At 49.4% G+C, this 23,540-nt stretch overlaps 1 protein-coding gene across 1 annotated transcript in view; it reads right to left on the reverse strand.

Moving 5' to 3' along the window:
* Positions 1 to 5,647: 5,647 nt before the first annotated feature.
* HK2 (hexokinase 2) overlaps positions 5,648 to 23,540 on the reverse strand; it is a 64,388-nt gene continuing 46,495 nt past the window's right edge. Inside the window, 12 exon segments of the mRNA XM_045827499.1 lie at positions 5,648 to 7,920; positions 9,687 to 9,920; positions 11,581 to 11,736; positions 12,997 to 13,180; positions 13,280 to 13,379; positions 13,843 to 13,938; positions 16,554 to 16,673; positions 16,921 to 17,004; positions 17,007 to 17,071; positions 19,288 to 19,592; positions 20,946 to 21,179; positions 22,486 to 22,641. Coding sequence (XP_045683455.1) covers positions 7,776 to 7,920; positions 9,687 to 9,920; positions 11,581 to 11,736; positions 12,997 to 13,180; positions 13,280 to 13,379; positions 13,843 to 13,938; positions 16,554 to 16,673; positions 16,921 to 17,004; positions 17,007 to 17,071; positions 19,288 to 19,592; positions 20,946 to 21,179; positions 22,486 to 22,641 — 1,879 coding nt within the window. The 3' untranslated portion in view covers positions 5,648 to 7,775.

Raw genomic sequence — 23,540 nt, forward strand, 5'->3', positions numbered from 1 at the left:
TGGACAACAGACCGCATGACGGAAATAAAAAACATGTTTGTCATTAAATGGAAACAGGGGAAAGGCCACCTCATCTCCTGATAATGCAGTGAGGAAGACCTCATCTCCCTCCCTCCACCCCTGGTGGTGGGGTCATACACGCCCTCCAGGGCTAGGTTTGTGAGGTATCCTGAGACACTGGCTGGCACCTGAGCTCAGACTGTGGCCGGTGGTGCCAGGATTTTCAGGCACCTATGCCAGCAGCAGATGGGGCTTACAAACAAATAGCTGAACACAGATGTGCAAGGTGCGCTGAAGTTTTCACCCCCTCATTTTAGGAGCAGTTGGCAGGCCAGGAAAGGGGATGTGTCCCCCACAGCATCTACAGTGGCAAATGTCACCCTCTGTCCATGTTGATGTTCTTACTCACCCCAAGGCAGTGGGTGCCATGTTCCAGAACATTTGAAAACAGAAACAGAAACAACTGCTGTCCAAGAAGAAGAAAATAAAGGTGGGGCTTTATTTGTGGGACTACAAATTTCTTAAGCCACTATAAAACACAGTGTGAAATTTCCTCAAAAAACTGAAAATGGAACTACCATATGACCAGCAATCCTGCTTCTGGATATTTATCTGAAGAAATCCAAAATACTAACTTGTAAAGACATATGATATATATCCATATGTTTATTACAGCATTATTTACAGTGGCCAAGATACAGAAGCAACCTAAGTGTCCATTAATACACAAATGGATAAAAAAGATGTGGTACATGTATACAATAAAATATCACTTGGCAATGTCTGAAGACCTTTTGTTACAACTGGGGAAGAGGTGCTACTGATGTGTGATGGGTGTGAGCCAAGGATACCACTAACATCCTACACTGCACAGGACAGCCCTCACAACAGAGGAGTATCCCGCCCCAAATGTCAACAGTGCCAAGGCTGAGAAATCCTTCAATAACCAACCAGACAATATAAAGAAATCAAGGCCCATGCATAGCACGTATAAACTGCCTGGGGATTGACTTAGCGAAGAATTCACAAACCCTCTGCAGACAAAACTCTGAAAGTGAGAAAAAGGCAGAAAAGATTATATGAAAACACAGAGAGACATTCTGTGCTCTTGTGAACACTTGAAAGGCCAATTCCACCCCCAAAACTGGAAAATTTATTGCAACTCTAATAAAAATTTAAGCTTTTTTTTAGAGATTCTACAAACATCTACTACAACTTACATAAAGGAATAAAGAAGAAGAAAAGTTGAATTTGAAGAAGAAAAGAAGGAGGACTCACCTCCTGGAAAAGTTGAATTTGAAGAAGAAAAGAAGGAGGACACACCAGCAAACCCTGGTAGCAGGAATAGTCTGTTACTGTTTCCAAATCAAGCAGAGACCAATGGGCCCAGAGGAGAACTCAGAAACAGACCCTTGCACAGTCAGTACTGTGTTTCAGAAAAACTGTCACGAATCAGTGGGCAAGGACAGACTAACTCTAACAACATGAAAAAAAACTTGGACCCTGCCTGATATTACATAGAAAGATGGACTCTTTAAGGGTTTTACATTAGCCCTATAAAATACAAAGTAAAACTATACATAAAATTAATAGAAGACAATGTTAGTGGGTAAAAAAAGGTCAAAGGTACAAATCATAAAGCAAAAGGGATTGATGAATTGGATTACTCGAAAAGAAGACTTTCCTAGTCAACACAGGCTGCTGCGGACAAAATTAATAGATTGGGAGAAGATACATGCAATATACAATCCCAGCAAGGGGCTGATACCTAGAGCAAGGGACTCTGGAAAGTCAGCAAGGAAAAAGAATTCACTGAAAAATCAGCAAAGAGTATGAACAGGCAATTAACTGAAGAAAACCTAAAAGGCTCAGAAATGTATAGAGATGTTCAAACTCATTGTTACTTAGAGAAATGCACATTATAACAACCATACACAGAGAAAAAGAAAAAGAAGGAAAGAAAAAAAACACACAATCTCACTTTACACCCAGGACATTAACAAAAATTAGAAAGCTAGATGATGCCAGGCACGGCCAGAGATCTGCTGCTGGAGGTGGGGGTTGGGGCAGCCTTTCAGGAGACTCATCTGGCAGGAGGGAGAGGGGTCAGGTTAAGCAAATGCCCAACCCCTGATCCAGCTCTCCCGCCCCTGAGCACATGCTTAGCAAGATTATATCAAAGACAATTAAGGGGCCATGTGCAAAGATGCTCCTGAGGCTATGTTTGTGTAGCCAGAGCTAAGGCAATTCACCTGTCCATCCATGGGAGCATGTGCACAATGGAATATTATGCAGTAACTACAAGCAATGGATTATATGTGCACACAGCAACATCTATGAATCTTTCAAAGCATGATGCTTAATGGGGAAAAAATAACAAGACCTTTAGCCAATAGCATTTTGTAAATTAGAAAACAATATGTAGACAAACAATATATGCCTCACAGAGACACAAATAAATCACACATCAACCCAGCACCATGGCTGCAGATCGTGAATGGAGAATGGGAATGGGAAATGAGGATAAAATGCAATAAGAAAGTAAAAAGGCAAGAACGATCCTTGCAAAAGGTAGAAAATGCCTGAAATTGGGGAGGGGTATGAGTAATTTAGCCTTCTGCACCCCCTGCCCAAACTAAAGAAAACAAAGCAGCAAAGAGAGACTAGAAGGAGCTGAGTGGGCTTGGCAGAAGCTGAAAAAGCTATTTCCAAGATGCAAGCAACTTGGGTGCAGGCTGTCCATTCGTTTGAAGGAAATGGGTCTGCCTTTTGGTGAGGGACCCCACAGAGGTGAGGAATGGGCAGGAAGGTGGCGGCCCAAGGGAGACCCATGAGCACAGGTGGCCCAGAGGCTTTGAGGATCGCTAGTGCAGAAGCTAGTTTAAGTTGTACACTGAGAAAACTCCCTCCAGGGTGTTGTGTCCAACTTGTCCAGTGGTACAACCTGTGGGGCATTAAGCGAAACCAAAGGTCAGGTCTTCATGACTTTGATGAAATTTAGTTTCAAATCTTAGCCCTAGAACACCTACCTCTCTCTCTCAGATACCTACCTAGTCTTTTCCCCCATGTAATCAGCACCCCCTTCCCCCCACCCCTGAAAAAGCAGAAGACAGTAGTTCAAACTGACTAATAAGCACAGGGTCCAGACCTCTGGCAAGTTAAAGATAGCATCTTGACCTAAGTTATGTTTCAGTACCTGAGCCGTAAGGTAGAACCACCCCCTGGCCACTTTCCCACAAGACCAGACAGAGATGCTTGAAAAAAACCTCAGAGCTGTCCTCAAGACCTGAAAAATGATTCATTACCCTTACTTCACCTCCAGCCAACCAGCTCCCGGCACAGCCCAAACCCGTAACCCAGTGTGCTATGATTTTGCCCCATATAATCTGTAACCTGCATGCCATGGGGGTGTCCAGGCTTTTGAGCATTCGCTTCCCATTCTCCTGGATGGTGCATTCATAATAAAATAGCCAGTGTTTCTCCACTGCAATTCTCAGTGTCTAGTGTTGGCTCTGCTGGTGCATGAACCAGCACTAGGTGGATGAACTCTTCTGTTCTGTAACATCAGGGTCTGTGTCCACCAGGGAGCCCCCGTGAGAATGACAGAGCAGCTCTTCCCCAAGGCTCTGCAGTGGTGGCAGCAGTGACCTGGGCGGGCACTACCAAAGCTGCCCCAGACAGCCTCTGGCTGAGGCTGGCAGGCCAGGAGGAGCTGGGTGCTCCAGAGCCCCATGGAGGGTGTCCCACTCCCAGAGGGGACATCTGAAGGGCAGCTGCTGAGGAATGGGGCTGAGGCCATTACCCCCAAGGTGGAGACCTTATTCATGCCCACAGTCCAGGGAAACAGAGGAGACATTCAAGGAAACACATTATACCTCATATGTCATATATTTTAATTAAAAAAAAACCAGGATCATAATATACTGTTCTGTCAGACAGTGTCAGCATGAAGCAGCATGCTTTCTATGATACTAAATATTCTTGGCTTTATAGGATGCCTGCCAATTACTTATTGCTGAGCCCCAGGCCCCTCCCTCCCCTGCTCTGTATCACAAGTACTACCTTTTCCAGGTTCCCTTTGCCAGCTGGCTTCCCACTAGGTTCAGCCAGTGGAGACCCTGCAGAAAACCAGAGGGTGGGGAAGCCAGAGTATTTCAAACCACCCCCCTTCCTGCTCTGTGGTTCCAGCCCCTGCATCCCCTCCCCAGCCTTGGACTTTGGTCCAGCCAGTGGGATAGCAGTGGCTTTTTTGATGTTGCTAATCTCTGGTTTGTTTATCTAGTGTTTGACTTCTCAGCTTTCCCATCACCTGTATAACCAAGCTCCTGTTCTGAAGTGACTGAAGTAACTAGGTGGACCCTGATGCAGGGTGGGCAGACCCATTGTGTAGAGTGCCCCTTTTTTGCTATTATAAGTCATACAGTAGTCAATACCCTTAAAACTAAATCTTAGGCCCCAATTATGTATATTTCTTCTGGATAAATTTCCAGAAATTTATCCAAAACATGCTTTTGATGCATATTGCCTTTTTCCCTCTTAGATGGTTGTACTAATCTGTACTCTCCCCAATAGCATGAGAATGCTCCCACTCTCTCTCCAAATTGGTGTTGGAAAAACAAGGTCCAATTCTAACTTCTTTCACCACTAGTGATGGCGATAGCATTTCGGCTATCTCTAGCCTCCCATGTATAGCCTCCTTGTCAGCTTCCTCCCTGTTATTGTCACTCACGCAGGGCCCTGCCAATGTCAGTGGATATCAGTAGGGACCTGAGAGGAATTAATTTCCCAGGTTTGTGTTTTGCTCATTAAGGAGAGGGGAAAGGCTGGTGGGGAGAGCACAAAGCAAGCGCTTTTTAGATGGGCTTTGTATCTTCAGTGCAAATCACATGTGCCTGCAGAAACCAGCCAGCACCCCCGAGGGTTCTGCTACATCTCAACCAAATTGCTTGAACAGTAGACAGCAGGGCCAGCTGTGGTTCTTCGGTGGCATTTGAAACCCAGGGGCTTAGAAGATGGCCTAGAAAAAGTCGTCTTCCTGTTGCAGTACTGGGTAGCTGGCAAGAGAAGTATCTGGGGTCGAGACATGCCTACGAGGAAAGAGGGAAGAAACTAATTGGAGTCACTAGAGTCAACTACAAAACCACTCGAATCAGAGTGGGCTGAAACGTGAGGAATCAATTTTACATTACTTTCGCCTGAGGACTTAAACTACGGAAATTTTCATCTGTGCATCAATGTCCAGGCGTAATAAATCCTCTGGATAATCCTCAGAGGAAGTTAGGGAAGAATACTCCATTGACCAGAACAATGGGTATCTGGAAAATAACCACCTTGACTCAATCCAGAAGCTAAGAATGAAGAAGTGATTCTTCTAAAAAAATATGCTTTTTATTATAAAAACTCTCAACTTTTTTTCTTCAGAACACTCTAGGTTTTAGGTGTTTGTGTTTTCTGAATTGCAATTCGCTTAAGGCCCTTGAATAAAACTTGTCTTTTACATCTAGTGAAGCCTCCTGACTCACTTGCATAACCGTCAAAGCACACAGTCGAACCGTGGCACCCGCAAACTATTCGCACTGGCCAGGAAGTACGGATGCGCCCAAACCGTGACTGCGCTCTTCACAGTACTCAGGAATCACACGTGGACTATTTTGAAAAATGTTAAAATTTATTAATAGTTAACATCACATAGTTAATTCAACTAGTTCTTTATTGTGTATGACACCACCACTAGACTGAGTGCTCGGGGCTCTGAGATCTGCCATTCAGCACACCCCAGTCCAAGACTGAGATTCCCCGCATCCCATCAGGCAGCGCAGCTTCCGCACAGAGCTGTCAACCGGCGTGGGAACACGGCGGGTCAACTGCGTGCCCGTTCTTCTTCAGAAACCAACAACACGGCATTCACAGCCACACACACAGCTCTACCCTTAAAAAAAAAAATGAGTGATTTCATAGATGGGGCCCCATTGTCAAATCTAAAAAAGTTAAAATTCATCTTTATTTCTTGGGTTTCCTTCAGTTATATACAAATCTAGACACCGTTCTCAGTACAAGTTTGATAAATGTGCAAAAATTGGGTGCTACCGAAGTGTGTCTTCCCATCTTTCTGTTTTGATGCTCGTATCCTACTCAGTCATGTTGCAAGACCATTCCTTCTTTATATTTTAGTGTCCGGGGATGAGATGGGCTTAGGATTCAGAAGTAACTTCATTCCTGAAAAGTAAGGTATGAAAGGTTTTGTGCTGCTTCTCCCCCGCCCTCCCGCCCCGAGCCGTTTAAAATAAATACCGTGTATAAAAATAGCTCAGGCGAGAGGAGCCCTCCACAAGCTTCTTGTAAAACACTTACAAAACCAGTTTTGCTGGGAGGACACAAATCTCTAAAAATGTCCCTGAGGCTTCATTCCTTTGTTTGTTTCATTGTTTTGGTTCACTATCAATGATCACACACATTTTTTAAAAAAATGTTTTTGGTGGCTTCTTTTATCTTGTTAGAGAGCTTTAAAATTATACTGACGGCCTTAAGAATGAAGACTCCTAAGCAATGAGTCCGAGTCCTTTGGTTAACATCCCAGGCCACACTGCCCCAGGAAAGTCTCCACACAGCTCGGCCAGTGGCTGTGGTTTCCTCCACCAACAGGCCCAGCCTCCTTGCCCCTCTCCCCTGCTCTCCGCCTGTCAGAGTCTGCAGGGGAAGAAGGACCTGGGAGGGTGTGCTTGGCCCTTCACTCACCATGAAGAAGCGTCCCTTCGCTTCCCGCAGGCCAGGCGAATGAGGTATTTCTAGTTACCAGTCACCTTCCATCCTTTACCCAGCCTTCCAAAGAAGCCAGGTCTGAGAAGCCCCTGTGCATCTATATACACAACAAACTAACATATAAATACATACACACAACTGATTATGACACACAGTATCCAGATGAAGAAGCACATGTACTTCATGAGCTAAATTTCAAACATAAGTTAAAATGAAAATACAGTGTTTACACTTCTGCAGGAAAAATATTTTAAAAATCAGACCAAAAAGTCCCCCACTCTCTCTTAAAGGTCCAACGCTCTCGATGACTCGTGAGCCCACGAGGAGATGTGACAACTCCACGTGCACGACGTGCCACCTCGTGGCTTTGGTGCTGCGCGCCCAGACCCAGGACGCTTTAATTCCAAGGACAGCGACCCTCCAGGTGATGCGCGTAGATGGGACTGAAGAGGGGCTGCCACACGGCTATCTACGATTTCTCTCCGTCGCCACCCCTCCCCCGCCCCCACGTTCTGCACATGGGAGAATCAGGCTCAAGTTAGCAGAGACCTCTCAGGTCTCTGAGAAACAGCATCAGCCTCCGTGCTGGAGGATGCGTTCCACCTAGAAATGTCACTCCTGAGGTCCAAGGTGAAGAAGCCCAAGTTCAAGGCAAAGCAACTGTATCTTTTCATTAGTGTCCTGCAGGATTATATATGGACATGGAATTCGGCCAGGGGAGTTACTAAAGGTTAACATCTGTTTTAAGTTTTAAGAGAACCAGGGGGAATGGTTGTGATGAGTGTGAACAAATCCTTACTTCGAATTTATCTCAGGAAGGCCGAAGCTTGGGTACCAACATCTACAGTGAGGATACACAGAGACAAAATGCAGCCTGGCAGCGTCCTCTCTGCCAAGGCTCTTCCTTGGCAGAGACTCTTCGAGGGATCCATCTCTGACACAGGGGATGACGTCTTATAATTTAAAAGAGCAGGGAAGAGGGGAACCAGAGGAAGTCCGTCCCAACTTCAGGGGCTCTATCGCTGTCCAGCCTCACGGATGCGACAGGCCACCGCAGTGATGAGAGCCGCCCCCTTCCCGCTGCCGTCCTCTGACTCCAGGAAGGTCACATCACATTTCGGAGCCAGGTCCTTGACCGTCGCTCGCATGACTTTAGCAAAGCTGGAAAAGTTGGGGGGAAGACACAGAATAAAAACTTAGTCATGATCGATTTGTGTCCTCAGAGGTGAGACCCTAAGAAGTGATGCCGGAAACCCAGGAATAATCGAGATGAAGAAAAGAATGACAGCTACCGTGTATTAAACACTTGCTGTGTATTACCTATTAGAAAACGGAGCCTTGGAGCCACTAGCAAAACGCCCAAATTCTATGTCAGAGCAGGTGAGTGGAAAGCTAAGATTCAACTGTCTGAGATGCTGGCAAGTTGTGTTCTTCAAACTCATCAGTGAAAGAGAAGTCCAACAGTCACGCACACCACAGTGTGCCTTGCAGAGTGCACAACCTGGTCACAAACTCTGGGGGGAAGGACCAAGCCCCCACGCGTTCCATTTTCCAGTGGTACTGACTGACATCGACCCAACTGAGTCTAAAATGTCATTAAAGGCAAAAGGAGAAGGCTCCGGGGGTTGCTGTTGGGACATTACAGAGACCAACGTTCCTCATCGGCGAAGCCAAGGACAGAGGCTCCTAACACCAAGCCCCAGTGCTGGCAGCTGGGCTTCTATCCTCTTCCCGATCCTCACCCAGGACTATGGCACCTATTTTCACAGTGATAGTGAACATCAACAAAAGGGACTTGGAACTTCTCAAGGGCCACTCTTTTCACTAACTGCATAAAGTCTGGGCAAGTCTCTCCACTTCTTGAAGCAACCCTGGTGAAAGCAGGGGGCAATGCAATTGACAAGTCTTTCCATCCTCACTCCACCCCACCTACCGTCCTGGCCAAGGGCACTGCTCTATTATTTTAACTTTCAGCTGAAAAGCTTCCAGGGGAGAAGAGCTAGGACATTCCCTGATGTCGAAATAATTTATTCAAAACATATGCAAATGAGTGAGGAAGGGAGGAGAGAAATGGTGATCAGGGTTGAGAAAGCAGGAAATGGAGAAAGACAGGGAAAAGAAAAAATAAAAGGGAAATCAGTGCTTCTATACTTGGAGAGGGTGCAATAGGAAACCTTTCTATAAAGGGTCAGACAGCAGATATACTTTCAGCTCTGTGGGCCATAAGGTCTGTTGTTACTACTCTGCTTTGGTAGCTGAAGGCAGCCACAGAAAAACAATACAAATGAGTGAGAGCGGCTGTGTTCCAATAAAACTTTACTTATAAATAGTCATGGCTGTAGTCTGCCAGCCCCTGCTTTAGACTGTAGAAAAATCTTATACTCCAGAAACCTAGGTTTCAGCACACATGTACTAGAATGTTCACAGCAGCACTGTTTGTGATAGTCAATAGCCCAGTATCCTCTAGCAGTAGAATAGCAACAGTACACTATACAGCTCTGAAATTTAATGAACTACAAAGGTATACTTCGGTGTGGATGCATGGCCAAGCCAGGAACGCTCTGTGGGAAAAGTCAGTCACAAAGGAAGAGATGCCATAGGATGCCCCTACGGCAAGTTCAGACTTAACTAAGACAGTGGAGATGTACACACATAGATACTTACACGGGGAAACGGAAGCAAGGGACTGTGTCGCCACAGCACTGCCCCGGGCTGGACGGGAACTGAGCAACTGGGGAGGGGATCACAGGGGCTTGGGTGGGCAAACTCAGGCTACTTCTGATTATTTATCTTTAATCTATACTATGCACATTACTATGCACATACTATGCACTCTTTGCAATGGCTGGTTGTTTGCTCTAAGGGAAAGCAAGGAAAGAGCAGAGAGAGGGGGAGAAAGATGCACAGGGAGTGTGGAGGTTACTCACTGAGGATGTAGCTTGTAGAGGGTTCCGTCCACACCCACTGTCACTTTCAGAGTGTCCAGCCCACGGTTTTCTCGTATTTTGTCCACCACAGCGGCCATGCCTGCGCCACAGAGCTGGGCCGCCCGCCGTGCCACCACGGTGCACACCTCCTTGACGATGATGCTGTCATCACAGGTGCTCTCAAGCCCCAAGTGGTGCAGGATGGCTCGGACCTGCAGCAGGGCTAGGCAGTCACTGGGGTGGGAGGGAGACAGGAAGTGGTCAGCCATGCACTAAGAGGGGCCAGTGGCCTGTTATTCTAGGAGCCCGGCCACTGGGAGCTGAGTGTAAAGGCCACCGCCCTGCAAGGTGGCTCCTGCTCTGAATGCGGTCCAGGAGCCAGTGCTCATTGCACTGGACCACAGACTCTCCCTGAGTGTGTAGGAGCACGGAGAAACAGCTCCCTACTCCACACCGCCTACGAGAGGTCAGGCAATGCTGATACTCAAAACAAAAGGACATTCACTGTCTAGGTATTCCACTCATTTGGAAATAATAAAGACAAGATATCACTCGTACGTGGCAGTAGTCTTCTGCAAAACTCTCGTGTCTGTTCTCTCAGTGCTGGGCACAGGTCAGCAGGACAAGCACTCGGTCTGTTTCTACTCCCCCACCGGGGGGGTCCGAAACCCATTTGTGGGCTGCTCACGAAACAAATGTAAGTAAAATTGTAGGAAGAAAACAAACCCTATTATAAAGGGCACTGAGAACCCTGGAATCACCTCCTTGCACATAAACAGACACATAAACACGTCCTTTCTATTCACTGGTGCAGACAGCCTCGGGCCCACTCATGTCAGCTCCTGCTTTTCTATTTGCCTGAGAGTAATGACACAGCATTAATTTTTAAAGGGCTCTAAAATTCACCATTCTAATTTGGAGCTGACTTTTCTGCCTTAAGACTGGAGAGGGGAGGCTTCACTTTAATGAGCTGCCTCACGGCATCCTTCTGCATCGCCTGACAAGCTGCCTTCACTCTGTCCTGGTGCCTTATTGCTACAGCCAGCAGTTAGGAAGAACCCTCTGGCCAAGGATGAGTGCTCTAATAGGTTATCTTTCTAACTTTAATATTTTATCTAAAACCCAACATTACTTTGCATGGGCTTATGCCAGTTTAGCATGATTTTTCATGAGACTGTTATATATTTTCCCTTAAAATGACAACTATCTGTAAGATACTTGAAATATACGTGGACGGTAAAGGACAACAAAAAAAGGAATTATTTTCTGGAGGGTGGGCCCCTTGTAGTACAGGTTTCCCCCTCTAGGTTACTATTCTAGGAGCCCGTCTATATCAGTGGACCAGACGCCATTGTTGTGAGAGGCTGAGTTCAGCTTCAGTGAATTTTTTTTTTTGAAGACTCTTTTAATGCGTTTGCCCATTTCACAATGGGTGACTTACAAGCGCACCTGCCCACACAGCAGCTGAGTGGTCAGTAGTTTTTGACCAAAACCAGGCCAATCCTCATGCCCCACCCTCCCTATTCACCTGATCTCACCCTGAGCGACCTTTTTTGTTTTCCCAGTGGAAAAAGTCCTTAAGGGACACATTTTGCCGATGTGGAAGCGGCGAAACAAACCGACGGGCTCTAACACTGTTCTGAGCAGTGGAAAGAAACGTCTCAGTAGATGTGTTGCATCAAGTGGAGAGTACTTCAAAGGTGACTGAAGTTTAAATGTGTAAGAATAAATATACTTTTTTTATCAATTAATACTGGGGTGTTATGGGTCCCCCCTCTTACACCACAGATATGAATGTGTCAGCAACTAAACTGACCTTTGTGTAGGCCACGCCCTGGTCTGACTTGAGCTGAGGAGGACATGGTCCCACCCTCGTCCGGACCTAAATTCTCACCTCTCGATCTGAGACAGGAACTTGGTTTCAAAGATGCCCCTCGTCTTGAGCCTCTCTGAGATGCGGCCGCGGAAGAGCAGCCCACGCTTGGTGAAATCGATGAGAATGTTTCGGACAATCTCGCCCAAGTACATGCCACTGATCATTTTCTCAAACCTGCAGTGTGAGTAACATCCATGGAGATTAAGTAGGAATGTGGTTGGGATGTGTCGAGTCAGCCCCCGCCCCCCCACCCCGGTACACTTGAAAGTAGAAGGCATGCAGAGTCCCCTTGGTGGGAAAGGAAGAGCTACTATGATTCACTTGAGCAGGATCCCTGGTGGTCGGTGATGCCGGCTACAGTGTCCAAGGCCCACACACGGGGTTCCCTGGAACTGACCCCACCTTCTGGGCTCATTTCCAAGGCTTAGTCCTGAGTCCTCGAGAAACAATACCCAAAGCTACCACACTTCCAGGAGAAGGTAGGATTCTTAGTCCTTCACCTCACTAGGCATTTAGCATGCTTTCTCTTAGACCTAATCAGGCACCCAGTCCCAGCCCCCAGAACTGAATGTGACTACTTAGTGACTGAGGGTCTTTTCACCTTCAATAGTGCCTTACAAAAGTCGAAGTCCCCAGTTTCAATCAAGACCCCATCGCTACTCCATCTTGCTTTACCCAAGCCTGTGTCCCTCATTAATGTTGCCTGTGACCTCTATTCTAGACAAATGTTTTATAAAGTATGTTATGCAGTTTTCTGGTCCGAGATTAATTAGTTAAGAAACACTATATCCTCCTAGTGGGAAGCGTGCTGACCTTACACCATTGCCTCTCAGCTCAGACTCCCCCATAGCACAGTGGGGCTTTGTGGGGCCATCCAGTCCCGACCACAGAGGACACTACATCCCAGACAGCGGGAGGAGGAGGAGGAGGAGGAAGCGGTCTGCTCCTGCCCGCCTCACCCCAGCAGTGCTTCTGCTCCTTCACCCTGGTGCCACCCGAGGTTCCCCACCACTGGTGTTCCCCACCGTCCCAGACCTTGGTCCCAACATTCCCTCCTCAGCCTGTCCTGACAGTCCTGGCGTTGGGAGCTGCTCCCTACACACATGAACTCTGTGCTCCTTGTGCCCCCCTTTGTCTTTTCACCCCCCTAGCACCTGTGTGACCAGTCCCCCATGTGAAATTCTCCTTGCAACATACTGTTGTCATTTGTTTTCCCAACCGAGGTTTGAAAGCATCACAGGCCAGCGGGGGGAAAGGACTTGACCCAGAACTTTCCAGATGTATTAGACAAGAAACCCTTTCCAAGGAAATCTCTTCTATTAACATCTCAAGAGAAAGAGTATCGTGGGCTTTGGTGTTATAGAGGATCCGATTACTTGTCATCACCAGTTCTGGGATATGTGCACCGGAGACCACACGCAGCCGGGTGCTCACCTCTGTTTGCCAGGGTTGAGGGAAAGCTCGTCCACAGCCACGTCGAACTCCGTGCGGAAGTCATCCAGGCACCCGTTGTCGCCGAAGGCCCCCCACTCCATGTTGACACACATCCGCCCCTCTTCCCCATCCACCAGCTCCACGTTCCGCATCTCCTCCATGTAGCAGGCGTTGCTGCCCGTGCCTGCCAACCACAGCAACAGCGGGGCCTCACTCAGCACCGTCTCCCGCCACCCACCCGAGGCCGTGTGTCCCCAGGGGGAAGGGCAGCCTAGGTCCTTACCAACAATGAGGCCGACCTCACAGTGAGGGTCTTCATAGCCACAGGTCATCATAGTCCCGACGGTGTCATTCACTACAGCGACCACGTCCAGGTCAAACTCCTGAGAGGGCAAAAGCAGGTCCCCAGGCCACAAGTGAACCACAACATTCTCCCTTCAGGCACTTGCAAGGGAGGTTTACGTGTCTATGAAAGTTGTTCAGCGTGTCTCAGTCACTCTTGTCATTCAGGTCTCTGCGCAAATGTCACCTCCTCAGAGACCTCCCCTGGTTATACTATTTAAAAGAGTGCCCCTTCCCCACCCGGTCTGTCCTTACCCAACTTCACCGTTCTTCACAGCTCCACAGCACTGACATTAGCTCAGGGCTTGGTTCCAAGTGCAGGAGTGTGTTGTGGACATCCCCGAACCCCCAGTGCCCAGGGCAGGGCTCGACACACAGCGGACACCCACGAATTGCTGAAGGACTGAGTTCACGCTCACCCTAACCCACTCAACCCGCTCAACATTGCCCCACTTTCTGAACGCGCAGGCAGGTCATTTCGGGCCCGGGCCGCGCCTCTCCCACCTCACGCCGGTGGATGGCCTCCTTCAGCAGGGTGACCACGTCCTCGCCCTCGCAGCCAGATGCCTTGAAGCCTTTCGTCCACTTGAGGAGGATGCTCTAAAACCACACAGGAGCAGTGATGAGGGTATCAGGAAAGCGTTTCCCTTATTCAGGCCCTACAGGTTCTCTTCAGTACCAATCATCTCACCCACAGTGATTCTAAACTGGCTTCACCCACTTGAATTTCCCGAGTGCCTACAGTGTGCCAGGTAGTAAGCTAAGCACAGCTCATGTGTTACCTCATTTAATCCTCACAGCAACCTTGTGAAGTGTCTCTCATCATCATGCCCATTTTACAGGTAACTGTGGCCCTGAAATAACCTGCCCAAGGCCTGCAGCTTGGAGAAACAGATCAGGACTCACGCCCAAGCCCGCCGACTCCACTGGACGGGCCGCACACAGCACACAACCGCCCCTGGAACTAAGCTCTACATGCTTGTTTCTGTCACTGGGAACGGCAGTTGGCCCTGTCCCCACCCTGTATTTATGTCAGAGGCATCCGTGTGGGTCTCTTAACTTTCAAACTCCAGCGTACAGTGAACAAGGGTCCTGCCCTGAGTTGGGGTGACATCCAGGCTTCACAGCCATCCCTGTGAGGGGAGCAACCTGTTATCCTTGGAGCCCCCCATAAGCCCCCTCACCTTTAATGTGGCCCTTTGCCATGTCACGGGGCCCGCTGGGAGCAGATGACATGGTGGCTTTGAACAAGAGAGACATGTTCAGAAAGAAAGGGTTCCGTTCCCTGGTTCTATCAAAAAACAAAGGTGAAGGACACGCAGGCCCCTCCCACAACGGCCGAATCACAAATGGGGTGTGCGCTCGCCGTGCGCTCCCGCTCGCTGTGCGCAAGGCTCCTCCAGCCTCGCTCGCTTGTCCGTGGTGCCGGTCAGCCGGCACTTCACGGCCCGGGAGTTTGGTGCCGCTAGTCAACCTGAACAGGCCGCACGGCATTCTGATCCGGGGGGCCTTTTCTTAAAAGGATCCTGGGGAACATTTTCTTAAAAAATATATTTTTAGTCTTACCCCCAGTATTTTTCCATACCATTGAAATTTCTCCCAAAAAACTAGTCACTAGCACAAGGTGGTGAATGGCTCATAATTTATTAATTATTTTCTGACCATGGAACAATTAGGTTTCCCATATCTTTGTTATAATAATAAATAATGTTTCATCAAATGTCACAAATATTTATCCACATGTTTGATATTTCCCTTTGCCAAATTAATGCAAATGTGAAGGCTCTGAAAATCCAATGCACTAACACCAAAAAAAAAACAAATGTGTTGACACAAAGACAAAGAAACTGGAAAAGCTAAAAGTAACACTGGAGTAGTTAACACCAGACAGACGTTAACTGTATCGGAGGAAACTGGATTAGGCAGGGCTCTTAATACAAGACGTCCCCAAACCTTAACCATCACAGTGCACATGGTGAATCCAACTCTCAGAGGGGAGCAGTGGGAGGCATTCACAGAACTCGGCTGAGCGACATGAGGGCTGCTGTTCCAGTGACCCTGTGGAGAACGTGGCCTTTCCTTGCCACTGGGCCGAGCTCACTGAACCTGTGGCTATTCCAAACTCCATGCCCTTCTCCACACTGCGGGGCCTGTTTGTCCATCTCCCCTATCGACTCGTTCTTCTGCCAGAGATGATGCAAGGGTCCCTCATGCCCCCACAGATGGGGGGCTCGGAATACGTCACACACCCTCAGGGCTCTCACACTCCACTGGTGCCACATTCCAAAGCAGCTCTGCCTTTTCTGAGCTCACTCCATCAGTCCAGTGTATGTGTGAGAACCTAAAGCAGGAACTGTGCTTTTGGTGCCCTGGCAACCCACCCACAGCACAGTATCCACTTGTGCTCTGCACATAAGCTTCACAACAACAAAGACAAGAACAACTGCTAAATGTCAGTAATGTGACATCTAATGTACCAAGTACGGGCCCTGATCAAGCCCGACAATCACCTACTCAGCTCGGACACCTCTCAGCACACCCACGTCCAGCACATCTGAGAACGCTAGTCTTCGGCACTCACTCCACTCCGTGCATCCCAGGGAACGAACAGCAAAGGTGAGACTAAAGGACAGCGAGGGCATCCCAATGATAGGAGGTGAATGGAAAATGCCCTGAACTTAAAACACAGACCTCAGGAGCAACTGAGCTTAACTGAGAACATGGGCTTAGGTGTTAGAAAACTAGAATTCAAATCACAGCTTAGCCATTCCCGAGCTATCTGAACTGGTCTAGGTCTTGCAACCTAAGAAATGGCAGGTTTTGATAGCTGGCAAATCTCTAAAGGCCTATTTTTCTTTCTGCAAAATGCGTACACAAAACCTACCTTACATGTTGCTGTGAGGTTAAATGAGATAATGCATGGAGGAAGCCTGGCACAGTTATTGGCATAAACTGCTTTAAAATGTTAGCTATTGATTAAAATTTTGGTTAGCATCATCTATGTCATCCCAAAGATTGATCGTTACACTGAGCCAGCCTGTTTAACCTCCACCAGCTCTGACCTAACTCATCCCCACCGAGAGGCCCCTCCTCACAACTGGTCACTTTTGCCCTTCTCTTCCTCCTCTCAGCTCAACTTTCTCACCAGCTCCAAACCCCGGCTGCCATAGAGCCAATAAAGCCCCTACGAGAGCCCTCCAGAAAGGCCCTGTTACCTCATTCAGGCTGTTCTGCTGGCAGGGGAAGGAGAAGGTGAAGCCTAGGGGCAGGGATACGCCCTTCATGCCCATGTACTCGAGGAAGTCGGCGATGCACTGGACGATATGGTCAAAGAGCTGCAGGGAGAAGGTGGGCTCTGAGGGAGGGGGCCCTGACCAGGGCAGGCTTCCCCCAGCAAGGCCTGGGCACAAGTGAGGCCTCCACTCAGGAGAAATACAAGATCAAGTGTAATCCTAAAGCTAGTCCTGGGTCCTGGCCTGCCTAGCCCTCCCCAGGACCATGGTGAGCAGAGAAAGCACTCTTCCCCCAGGCAAAAAGTGGGTGTCTACTGGGGTCCCCTGCCAGGGGCGCCACCTGCCTCACCTCATCCCCTGTGCCATGCATGGCCTCCTGCGGGATGGCGTAGATCTTGTTGTGCATCTCCACCCCACGCCGCTTCCCATTCCCACGACGCGCACCAGCAGGACCCGGAAATTGGTACCCCCGAGGTCCAAGGCCAGGAAATCACCTTTCTCTGGAAAATAAACCCAAGGAGATGATGGCTGGGGCATTACCACTTGACCACATCAGACCGTGACAGGGTCTCAATCACCTTCCCCTAATGGGGAGATCTCCCGGGGGGCCCTAGACAACCTCAGGAGAGATGGGCTGTGAGCTCCACCTAACAGTAAAGAAGATAAGACCCTGGGACCAGAGAGGCCTGCTGGCTCCTTCGTGGCTCTCAAATGAGTTCACGTGGCAGGAACCCAGAAGTCACAGCGAGCTCTGCAGAACAAAGGTCAGGGTAACACAGCACACTCAAAAACATCTAAACCTGCCATTTATTATAAATAAAATGCCACTTTATGTGAGGTTCTAGAATAGAGAAGGAATGGCAGTCCGGCACCTCCTTCACTGGGCAATCACCATGTGCTTCGTGCCTCACACGGTGCTCGGGCAACCATTAGCCAGCCCAGCGGGGGAGGCGCTGCATTCCCCTCTGATGAGGGAGTAACACCTGGCCGAGCTAGGCTGAGTCACTTGCCCAGGGCCACGCAGCCAGAGAGGGCAGAGCTGGGACCAAGTCCCAGACTCTACTGCCTCTGGAACGTGTACCAGTTGCCTTACACTGGCCTGCTCAACGATTGTTTTCTGTGAATTGGACAAAAACTGCCATTTCTTTGGTTGTGTGGCATAGACCCAGAGGTCCGCAATATTTTTCTGTGAAGGGCTGGGTGGTAAACATTTCGGGCCTCAAAAGCGAATCTCTGCTGCAACCACACAGCTCTGCCATGGTAATGCAAAGCAGCCATAAACAATACATAGGCAAACGTGCATGGCTATGTAAAATAAAATTTATTTACAAAAATAGATGGTGGCTGGCTGGCGTAGCTCAGTGGATTGAGCGCGGGCTGGGAACCAAAGTGTCCCAGGTTCGATTCCCAGCCAGGGTACATTCCTGGGTTGCAGGCCATAACCCCCAGCAACTGCACATTGATCGATCTCTCTCTCTCTCTCTCTTTCTCTCTCCCACTCCCTCCCTTCCCTCCCTAAAAATAAATAAATAAAATATTAAAAAAAAAATAGATGGTGGGCCAGATTCAGTCTGTGGGCCTTAGCGTGCCAACCCCTGACCTAGGGCTTAAGAGAACAGGCCCTGGAACCAAAACCCCTGGGATCGAATCAGAGTTCTGCTGTTCTCCAGCCAGGTGAGCCCGGGCAGATTTCTTCATCTCCGTGCCTTCGTTCTGTGTCAGCTGTGACAACTAACCTCTGTTCACAGGCAGAGATTACATGCATTGAAATGTGTTAAATGCTTGGAGAAGTGCTTGGCACTGGGTAAGCATTCAGCAAGTATTTACTATTATCAATGTTCAAATTTTATCAGAGTAAGCTTTGATCAAGCTCCCTCTGATGAATTTCCTGTACACATGGTCCCCAATTTAGGATGGTTTGACTTAATGATTTTTCTTAATCCCCACCTGAGGACATTTTCATTTGCTGTTTTAGAGAGAGGAAGGGAGAGAGAGAAACGTCAATGCGAGAGAAGCAATGATTGGTTGCCTTCATACGCGCGCAGACCGGGGATCTGCGCTGGGCCGGGATCGGAAGCATCCAGAACTGCAAACGCCCATGCCCGGGATGGGGGTGAACTCGCAGCCTAGGCATGTGCCCCGACCTGGGATCATTCCTGCAACCTTTCAGTTACAGGACGATGCTCCAACCACAGAGCCCACGGGCCAGGGCTGACAATGATTTTTTGACTTTGCAAAGGTGTAAAAGCAATTTGCATCCAGTAGAATCCATATCTTGAATTTTTATCTTTTCCTGGGCTAGTGACATATGGTACAATACTCTTGTGACATCAGGAAGCAGTGGTGAGCCCCAGTTCCTAGCGAGCCAGGTGACCACCAAGGTCAACACCCAGCACCCCATGCCGTAATCAATGTGTCTCCGATGATTTTGCCCAGCTCTAGGCTGATGTATGTACGTGTTCTGAGCACATTTAAGGTACGCTAGGTGAAGCTGTGACATTCAGCAGGTTAGGTGTGTTAACTGCATTTTCAACCTATAGTTGAACCCATATTTTATTGGGATGTAACCCTATTAAGCTGAGGAGCATTTGAATTATAGCTGAAGAAATATGTTCTGGAGCAAACATTCGATGCTAAGGCTACAGAGTCCTCCCAGAGAGTCAACACCAGGACAAAGGCCCACAGTGGTGAGCTAGGTGGCAATTCTGCCACGTACCTGTGCCATCAGGGGTGGCGCACACATAGGTGGGTAGCATCTTGACGGTGGCAACGGCATGAGTCTCCTTGCTCAGACCTCGCTCCATCTCTACCTTCATCCTCTTCTTGACTTCCAGCAGCTGCTCTCGGCTCAGCTTCAGAGACTCCAAGATCTTCTGCCGAACTCGGTGCTGGTCAGCCAGCCGGTAGGCCACTGCTGTCACCATGGCTGCCCCCTTGCCACTGCCGTCCTCAGAGCGGAGGAAACGGACGTCACAGTCAGGTACCAGGCGCCGCACGGTCTTGTGAAGACGCTTGGCAAAACTGCAGTCACCGAGATGGAGTGAGAAGTGAGTGTCCACAGCTAGAGTCAATGGCACTAATGGGTGGGGCGTTCGCTCACCACCTCAGTGCAAACACCAAGAGGCGCCTGCAGAAGCAGATGCTGCCCTGAACACCCCCTCCTGTTTCCCAAGGTAGGGGTCACTGTGCAAAAGCTCACATATTCAACTGTGTCCACCCTGGCTGGGTCCTGCCTGGCCTGCTGAAGGGAAAGGACCCTTCTAGGAAGCCATTGCCTCCTGCAGGAAGTCACATGGGCCCCCCCTTCCCACAGGCCACGACTCCTGTGCCCCTTATATCGGCCTCTTTGCTGGAGCAGCACAGTGGAATCAGGTGATTCTGACACCAACTACTATTCATGTATAATCACTAATTTTTCATTAGATGCTGCCTGGGAAAGACCCAAATTGGAAAAAATTGAAATGCCTTTCTGGACTTTGGCCTTTCTTTAGCCAATTCCTGCCAAAGATGCCAACGATGCCTAAGATGCCTGAACAGGTATGCTCAGCAAGAGATTCTTGGGTGGCAGCTGCTCTGAGCCATGGTCTCCAGGACCTCGCCCCTGCGGTCTGTGGGCCCGCAGCACCACTGGGTTGAACCCAGAACTTGTGAATCAGAGCCAGCCTCTCTCCTGGAGAGATGTCCGTGCGATTCGTGCACACTTTAAAGTGTCTGCAGCACTGGACTAGGAGGCCAGGGAGTGGGAGGGCTGAGACCTTCAGCATCAACCAGTTCGGTCAGCGAAGGCCTACTGAGCAGGCAGCCGTAACAGGCGCACGGGATGGGACAAGTGGGCACAACAGAGACAGGTGTCTTCTAGGCCCCAACTGAAATTGGGGCATGTTTGGGCACTTCTGACCTGAGGGATCAGAACGTGAAGGGCAGGGCTGGATCATCCCACACCCAGGTCACCCAGGTCAGCTCAGCCAGGTCACCCACTGGGCTGAGGCGGCCCCTGGCAGAGGACACAGCACCTGAAGGGCCCATCGAGAATCCTGAGTGTCAAAGAAACAAGCAAACACTAACTCCTAAACAAGGGGTGGCAACAAGAGCCCCGAGGGGCCAGGAGAGCTCTGAGTAAACCCCACCCCTGGTGGTCAGGGGGCTTCAGAAATTGCCTCTATTCACGCCAAGAACAACACCCTCCCGCCTCCCACTTCCCGGCTGGGGACTTTCATTCTGCAAAGACGCTCAACTCCACAGCCCATCTCCACCACCCAGAACGCAGAAGGGAGCTGGGCCCCCAGAGCCACCAGGGTCTCCTCTCTCAAGCCTGTCAGGAGCCCCCAAGGGCTCTGGGAGCCCCATCACTATGGATCCCAAACGCTGACTCACTGCGGGTGTTTCTTGTAGACGGAGCCGTCAACCCCAATAGTGGACCGCAGCCGCTCCTCGCCCTTGTTCTCCTTGATGCGCCGGAGCACAGCGGCCAGGGTGGCCGCGCACAGGTTGGCTGAGCGCGTGGACACGATCTGGCAGATCCGGTGAGTGGCTACGCAGTCCTCCTGTGTCGGGTCTACGCCCAGCCGCATCAGGACCTCGCGGGCCTTCCGGATGCCATCCTTGTCCCTAGGAAACAGAAAGACAGGATGTGGGCATGTGTCCAATCCACTGCGGCCACAGTGGGAGAGGGGGGCGTGGACCGACAAGGAAACCCCTCAGCTTCAGCAAACGCCTTCTCTCAGTGAGGGCAGACACCCGCTTCGCTGCTCCGCCCAGTGGGGGAGGGGTGGGGTAAGGGTGGGGGAGGGGTTTGAACAAAGAGGGAGGAAGGAAACCCAAGTAAGGCTCCTCCCCCAGACAGACAGACATACACAACCAGCACTACAGGCGCCTCTCTTTCCTGACCCCATGAGAAAAACTAGTATTTCTCATTCACATACTATGTAAGTCCCTGTTCTCAGGGCTCTATACACAGAGTTGTGTGTGTGCAAGTTTGTGTTTCCTTGTGTCGTGGGGTAGAGAGACTGGTATCCCTGCTGCCCACCACCCCCGACTCTGTGAACCAGCTGTGGAGCCCACCCCACTTTCTAGAAAGCAGTCAGTCTATTGCATTTCACCAGGCAGAGGGCGCGGCTTCAGCTCGTGCTAGTGACTGTGTTGAAGGGCTGTGCTAGGAGAGCGAGTGGCGCTCTTCCTAGGGGAACTATGTGCCTCACAAATTTGAGTACTTTCGTCTCACAACTCCTTCAACAGTTTCCATTTCGGTCATTTGAACTGTTTCACTGCTCCCATGACCCCAAGTCACTCCTCTCCACCGTCTGCCCCTGAACTAACAGGGCCTCCTCAAGCCACTGGTGGGAGTCTCGAGAACAGGAACAAGCCCAGCTCTGGATATTGTTAACCGAAAAACAAAAATTAGGCCACCCTCACTCCCACCCCTGCTGTTCCATGAATTGCAGGCCTCGGCTCAATCCAATGGAACTAGACGGGTATATTTCGGGGCTGACCAAGCAGGGGTCAGGAGCCCTTTCTGAGAATCGCCAATGGAGCTTCAAAGAAGGGAAAGGAAATAGAAGCAAAGCTGTCAGTAAGGACCACTGGGAGCTTCCAGCATTAAGCCAAGCCCCCACTCCCGCCCCAGGCCAAGCAGGAAGGTAAGTGTGATGTCTCCGCATTTGGAGGTCAGTCAGTCGCAGTACCATGAGTCACCCTGGTCAGTACCATGAGTCACCCTGGTTGTCAGGTCAGCACGCTCAAAATAGACAGGAGTGGAGACTATCTGGTAAGTGACATCAAGCCACAGGCCAGCATGGCCCGTGTTGGGCAAGACCCTCTTGCCATCCACATTTGAGGGATCAAGGGCCAGTGCCAAGGGTCATTCTCCAACTTCCTGACCATTCTTCAGTAAACCGCTAGGAACCCAAAAGCTTACCCTTCGATATCCGAAACATCTTTGGTCTCAAAACGGCCCTTGGCGAGGAGTTCGGGGCTGAGCTTCCCCCTGAAAAGCAGCTCCTCCTTGGCCATCTTCACCAGGATCAGCCTCACCAGCTCCCCCATGTACATCCCACTGATCATCTTCTCAAATCTGCAGGAAGACACAGACCAGAAAACAAATGAAGTCCCTGCTGTCCATGAACTCACAAGGTCCCCGTGAAGGCAACTTGCACACATGTAGCACTTCAACGATTATTAGAGGCTGACGCACAATGAAGCACTAACTTGTGTGGCACTGACTGGGAAGGAGATGTGTGAGGTGCCAGCTCGGGACAGGGCTGGAGGAGCTGGGGAGCTCGGGCTGTCTCTGCAGGCAGGTGGCCCTTGAACTATGGGGAAGGATGGGCCATTAGCAGGCATACAAAACATCCCAGAACTATGGGAAATCCTGGAATAGTCTAAATTTTAGGTAAAGTAAGTTACTTGTAATGAGTTCAAAAATTTTTTTTCCTGTAGCAAGGAAGTGTTTTTTGAAAATGAAATTTAATGTAGAATGAACCTCAATATTTATTTATAAGAGAAGTCCACTCTAATTAAATGGGGAGGGGGCTTGTAATGAAGTTACAAGTTACTCATAGCTTGTAGTGAAAGTTACAAATAAATGGCGGTGCAGGCCCAGCAACTCACCACTGCACACTGGCCCTGGCCCCTTGCAGGCGGATTCCCAAGAAAAGTGTGAAAACCACCAGGGGTGGTGGTAGAGGAGGGGTGATGGGGCAAGATTAGAAAGGCAGGTTGGGACAGCTGAGAAGGGGCTCAAAATGTCATGAAGTCTCTCAGGAATATGGGAGTGAGATATGCTGGAAGTTTCTGAGCCAGCAGGTAATAAAATAAAGGCATGTTTAAGAATGGCCAGCCCCAAGCTGAGAGGGCACGCGGGTAATTTATTTCTTCAACACTAGATGGCACTGTTTTCTTTAAAAGACAGTCTTTTCTGTCTCCGAGTTTGTGACAGGAGAAACCAAGTCTTTACCATTCTTTTTGGCAGAG

Source organism: Phyllostomus hastatus, unplaced genomic scaffold (assembly GCF_019186645.2).
Source record: "Phyllostomus hastatus isolate PE091 unplaced genomic scaffold, TTU_PhHast_1.1 phas_scaffold_78, whole genome shotgun sequence".
Taxonomy (NCBI): Eukaryota; Metazoa; Chordata; class Mammalia; order Chiroptera; family Phyllostomidae; genus Phyllostomus; species Phyllostomus hastatus.